General features: G+C 46.6%; 1 protein-coding gene across 1 annotated transcript in view; it reads left to right on the forward strand.

Moving 5' to 3' along the window:
* The window catches only part of LOC104834288, a 41970-nt gene extending 38060 nt beyond the window's left edge, over positions 1-3910 (forward strand). Inside the window, 3 exon segments of the mRNA XM_010571477.1 lie at positions 1533-1804; positions 2883-3378; positions 3381-3910. Of these exon segments, the coding sequence (XP_010569779.1) occupies positions 1533-1804; positions 2883-3378; positions 3381-3910 (1298 nt within the window).
* Positions 3911-6057: the final 2147 nt, after the last annotated feature.

Here is a 6057-nt window from a genome sequence, read left to right on the forward strand (position 1 = left end):
GTTATTTAAAAACCCAACAGGTAGCTAACCCATTATGTAAGTTAGGAAAGGTTTGCTTCTGTAAATTCAGAGACTAATTTTCAAAGAAGATTCAAAGGTAACAGCAGGTCAAAATACAGCTTAACCATATCTAGGAAGGTATCTCTTATTTTATTTTGTTATTAACAATGTAAAATTACCCTAACCTACACAAAATATTGTTATTCTGATAAGGTAACTAGACATATTTACTGATAAAATCAATTATCTCCTTGCATAAAGGAGTTTATTAGTAGATTAGCAATCAAACTGGCTCTGACTTCTGCCTCTGGAAAGCCTCTCTCTGTTTCTCAGTTCTCTTTGGCAGTGACTTCTAGACATTTTATTTTCTTTTGGCATAAGTGAAATTAAACTGAACATAGCCTTCTTATGATTACTTTTCATATATACTAAAGGAAGTTGCTCTCCATACTGTCATATTCTGCTCTCCGTATTATCATATTCTTCTATCTCTTAAGGTTATCCTGATGTACTTAAGAAATTATGTACTTAAGCCACCTTAAAAAGGGCACCAAAGTTCTTGTCAAACAAGATACCCTCTGTATAACCAATGCATGCCTTGCTAACGACTGTGCCGCTGAAGAAGAAGGAACAGACTGATAAGAAGGGAACATCCCACCCCAGGAGCCGCCCAAAAGTTGAATAATTGCTAATAGGCATGAAGTCAGCAAAGATCTTTGGTAACTGGAGTAAAGATAAAGGCGGCAGGGGGAGATCATGACCACCGACTCAATTCCAGACCGAAAAGACTTACCCGCCCCACTCTCCTTGAGCATGCGCTGTAGAATAAAAGAACACTGTACCTTTCATTTGAAGCGGGGAAAACTTTAGCCCAATAGAAACTGTGGTAGATAAGCGACTACCAGTAATAGTTTTGGAGAAGAACTTTGGAAATTAAGTATCTATAACTGAACTGTATAAACTGCTTGCCCGTTTAGGTACGAGGGGTGCTAGCTTTGGGGATTACGACCTAGCCCCCATCTTTGTGCAAACATGAATTGGAATAAAATACCTCTGCTTGATGCGTGTATCAGCGTTTCTCACACCGGGTAAACCATCCCACTTTTGGGACAACAGTCCTATGCTAGTTCCTGTATCTCCTTGTGCTAGGTACAGTTAAGTGTAAAGGACTGAAGAGTAAACAACAGGTCTACATGAAGGTCTAAAGCAACAAAGTGTTTCAAGTTATCCTGAATCCAACAAAATTAAAGGATGGGGATATATCTGCATCTCTTGAAACGTTCTGATCGCCAAACAGTGTACTTTCATTACTTTCAACAGAGGTGACCGCGCAGTCAGACTTGAATATTGCCTGTGACAAGGTTTAAGCGGCTCGTCAGGAACTTTAAGGTTGTTTTCCTTTGGCGAAGTTTGCCTGGAATGAGTCTGCTGGGCTGTCGCCGTGACCGATTCCCTTAAAAAGTAATCTATTTTTCGCCCGCACCCTGGGCAAACCTCCGTTAAAATTAGGAGGTAGGTTCGATGAATCTCAGGTCTGTATTTTGAGGGAATTTCGGCTGCTGTTAGCCCCGAGGGTCCTTTTACTTCGTCAAAACGGAGCGAACAGGCAGCGGAGGCGCAAAGGGCCGAGGCAAGGACGTTTAACGTTGGCTCTGCCGACCTGCTCGGGCTGGCCCGGCGCTTGGGAGGCAAGCAGCGGGGCCGGGTCGGTCGCCCCTCATCCTCCCACGGTCACCGTGACAACGGCAGCCGTCCGTGGCAGCCCGCAAAGCTACGACTAACGACCCCCGCCCCCCCGGTGAGGGTGAGGAGGAGGAGGAAGAGGACGAGGAGGAGGAGGAAGAGGACGAGGCCTCCTCGCCCAGGGCCGGGCCGCGGACTCGCCTGACGGCCGCCTGGGCGCCAAAGCCCCCCGAGGCGGAAGCGCCGTTGCCGTGACGACCAGGACTGCTGAAAAGCGGCCGTAAAGCGCCTCAGCGGGGCCGCCGGCCAGCCCTCCCCGCCGCCCAGCAGGATCGATGGGACGCCGCTGGACCCACGGTGGTGACTATCACTTGGGGGGCTTGGAGAAAAATTTCTACCTTTTCTCCCTTTTTTTTATCACCTCCCTCTTTTTTTCTTTATTTTGGTAAGCGATAAAGTCAACTGACCCTTGGTTATCAACGCTGGACCTCGTTTGTGTCTCAGTCTTGCTTCGGGTGCATCCAATTTTTATTTTCCCTTCCATACTCTTGGAACGGGACGTTTTAACTGGCGTGGCGGGCAGGATCACCTTAAGCGACAGTGTTGATACCAAGGTTTTAATTAGTAGAAGACATAGTTAAAGCAAGGCAGCTCTTGGGGAGAGGGAGCGGGACGTTGAAATTTATAATTAGTTAAATAAGGCAGCCCTCGAGAAGGCCGCTCCCAAAGTGTGACGGGATGGAGAATGACTCTAAAGTATTGTTAACGGTTTTGGATGAACAAGCCGCTAAACCCTCACTGCTGGGTTTGGAGTGGGCTCGAAAAAATTGGTATAATGTGCAATTGATTGTGGACCGAATTATTGCCTTGCAGGCCGAGGCACTGAGCAAAGGAAAATCTGGTTTTGTGCGGTATTAGGTGCAGCCTTGTTAGCTGCTGTGGAAGAGAAGGGACAACAGGATAAAGCTGAAAGCCAAATCATTGTGTTGTTACAAGACCTGGTTAGAACCCTGCAGGTGCAATTAGAGGAGGAAAGGGCTAATGCCCGTTAACTCGGAGATGAGTTATATGAAAGACTGATGAAAGAGGCGGAGGATATGTCAGAAAAGGGATTCAATAATGCACTAGGAAGGACAGAGGAGAAAACGCCAACTTAGCCCCTGTCCCAGCTAAAAGATTGGCGGGATTGCTTGGATAAGCTATCCGTCCCACTGCGGCCACTGATTAAAACCGAATATTCATATGAAGATAAGGAGGACAAGGCTCCTCAAATAACAACAAAAGAAGTCCCCTTTACAGCCACCAAATTGTCTAAATTAAAAAAAGAGTATGGCCGGACTCCTAAGGAGTCGGAGATGGAGTATGTTTGGAGAGTTTCACTTACCGGGGGTGGCCAGATTTTATTGACAGAAAAGGAAGCTGAAGGGTATTGGGGACCTGGTGTTTCCCTAACCACGGGAAACTATCGTGCCCCTTGGTCACTCACACAGCGAGCGACCTATTGGGCTGGAGGCTTGAACCCCTTGGAGAGGGGAGACCCACTGGCCATGGTGGGAACTGTGGACCAGATAATAGAGAGTGTTCAAAAGGCAGCTTGTTTGCAAATGATGTATGAGAGGGAGTTAGAGCCATGCCATGAAGCCCCTATGATGACGCCAGTAGAACCAGAGAGAATGACCCCTCTTATAAGGGGTTCCTGGAGTCCTTAAAACCAATGGGGATTCAATTACAAGGACAAATAGCCAGTCTGTCGAAAGGGGAAAGAGCTGTTGCCTCTCTAGAAGGAGTAGTAACCCCCAATCGTAATTGCAGAGAGCGGAAAGTCTGGACGTGAGGGGAGGTGGCTCAGGAGTTGATTAATTATGGGCGAAAGTGCGGTCCAGTACCCTCTGATAGGGGGGACTTTAAAGCTATTAGGCACGTGGAGTGGAGGATTCCGATGCAGCAGTCGGGACCTAAGAAAACAACGCCTCCCATGAATCATGGAGGTCGGATAAATGTTAGTGAGAAACATAAAAAAAGAAGAAACAGTTTGTGGATTTTGGGGTTGCAGAAGGGAATCACAAAGACGTTAATAGATGGACAGCCCACTGACAAACTGGAATTATTAGTTAAAAGTTGGCATTCTGGAGAGGGACCAGAGAAACCTACTTCTGCTACGGCCCCTCCCCTGGAAGGGTCTCAGAATGAAAAGGAGGCGGGAAACTTCCTCCTTCATCCTCAGTAGGCGAAGGGTGGATGTTTATCAGAAGGCTTACCGAGAATTCAAGAGGGGACCTATTAATATCTTGCCCCATCAGCCCCCATAAAGTCACCATAGTGGTCTTCGGAGAATACCCAGTGAATTTGCTGGGACTAGACCTGTTGAAAGGAAGATCTTGGACTGATAATGGTGGAAAGGTGTGGGCCTTTGGACGGGAATTTCCAAGTTTCAGCTTATTGCAAGCTGCCCCCCTCCTTCCTCCCTCTTTAGTTACCAACGTCAAACCTTACCGCTTGCCTTTAGGGGCCCAAGAGGGGATTGCCCCAGTTATAGAGGAGCTAAAGGAGAAGGGGATTCTGGTCATGACACACTCCCCATACAACACCCCTGTATGGCCTGTCTGCAAGCCATATGGCAAATGGAGGCTGACTGTGGATTATCAGCAGCTCGATGTTAATACAGGACCCCTAACTGCGGCAGTGCCTAATACAGCTGGATTAATATCTATTATTCAGGAACAGGCCCACAAGATTATGGCTACTATTGATGTCAAAGATATGTTCTTCATGGTTCCCCTGCAAAAGGAGGATCAGAATGGTTTTGCCTTCACGTGGGAGGGTTAAGAATACACCTTTACCCATCTCCCACAGGGATTTAAGCACTCGCCTACTTTCACACACAATGCCTTAGCATAGGAGCTTTTGAATGTTCCTCCTGCAGCTGGAGTTACAATATATCAATATATTGATGACATAGTTATCACAGGGGATGAAATCATACCAGTACAGTGACGCAGAATGATATCATTAAACACCTAGAATCCCTAGGATTACAAATCCCCTCTGGGAAAATACAACTTCCTGTGCAAGAGGTGGAATTTTGGGGTAGCTGGTGGAAGGGAGGGATGGTACGCCTTCCCCCAGACACTCTAACCTCCATAGATCAAATAAAGGTACCGGAGGATAAGAGGGAGTTGCAGCATGTTTTGGGATTGCTGGTGTTTTGGAGAAAACACATTCCAGATTTTTCGATAATTGCGAGACCCCTGTATGATTTACTACGGAAGGGAGCTGAGTGGAAATGGACGCCCCTCCACAACGAGGCCTTACAACTCCTAATCTTTGAAGCCACTACACACCAAGCACTTGGTGCTATCCACCCCACTGACCCTGTGCAGATTGAATGGGGATTTGTAAATTCAGGATTGTCAATACATATGTGGCAACGAGAGCCTGATGTCCCTACACAGCCCATTGGATTTTATTCCTGTACCTTCAAAGATGCCAAAAAATGATACTCTACTTGGGAGAAGGGTCTTTTTGTAGTAAGTTTTGCCCTCCAAGAAGCAGAAAGGACTATTCATCGGCAGCCCGTTATCCTGAGGGGGCCATTCAGAGGCTAAGGAGGAGGGGATCAAATGGGTATTCCATACACCCTATTACCCACAGGCCAACGGCATAGTCAAGGAGACCGTTAGTTCTCTCAAATGATTCTTGAAGCCTCAAGAGGCGAACTGGGCCGATCAATTATGGGAAGCCGTTAGGCAAGTAAATGACTGGTGGGGAATGAACGAGTGTCCTAAACTTAGAGCTTTCTGCCCGAAGCCCCCTTCCCTGACACCCGCAATACCAGGACCCAATCGTGAACAGAATCCCTCCCATTTTCCAGGACAACCAGTGCTGGTAGAGTTACCTACTGTAGGAGCTGTACAGTTGGTACTCACTAGCCCACTGAATACATATGCCTGGAAAGCAAAAGTTGCTTCTGGGAAGGAACACAGGATAAATATTCGATGGATTGTTCCCTTATTTTAATGTCGGTTCTGAAAAGGACCGAACAGATTTTTATTTTTCTCTTCGTAGGTAGCCTGTTGAATGAAGAACCCCGGACCGTGAATGCAGACTGTCATATTTGGAATATGCATCAGCATCCTACTTGTGGGACTATTTTTAATAATCATGTGGGGGTGCTGTTTGTATTTGTATGGTTATGCATGTTGTATGTGTGTGCAGCAAACCAAACCCCTGGAAATGAGAATAATCGGAACCTCGCATGGGAACTCATTAAGGGGTTTGTAAGGGTGTGGAATCATACCAATCAAGGTATATGTGTTGCTTTCCCAGAATCAGCTGAACAAGGGTTGCGATTTTTTGTGACTCCAATTGACCTAT

Source organism: Haliaeetus leucocephalus, unplaced genomic scaffold (genome assembly GCF_000737465.1).
Source record: "Haliaeetus leucocephalus isolate CR32 unplaced genomic scaffold, Haliaeetus_leucocephalus-4.0 Scaffold328, whole genome shotgun sequence".
NCBI classification, from domain to species: domain Eukaryota; kingdom Metazoa; phylum Chordata; class Aves; order Accipitriformes; family Accipitridae; genus Haliaeetus; species Haliaeetus leucocephalus.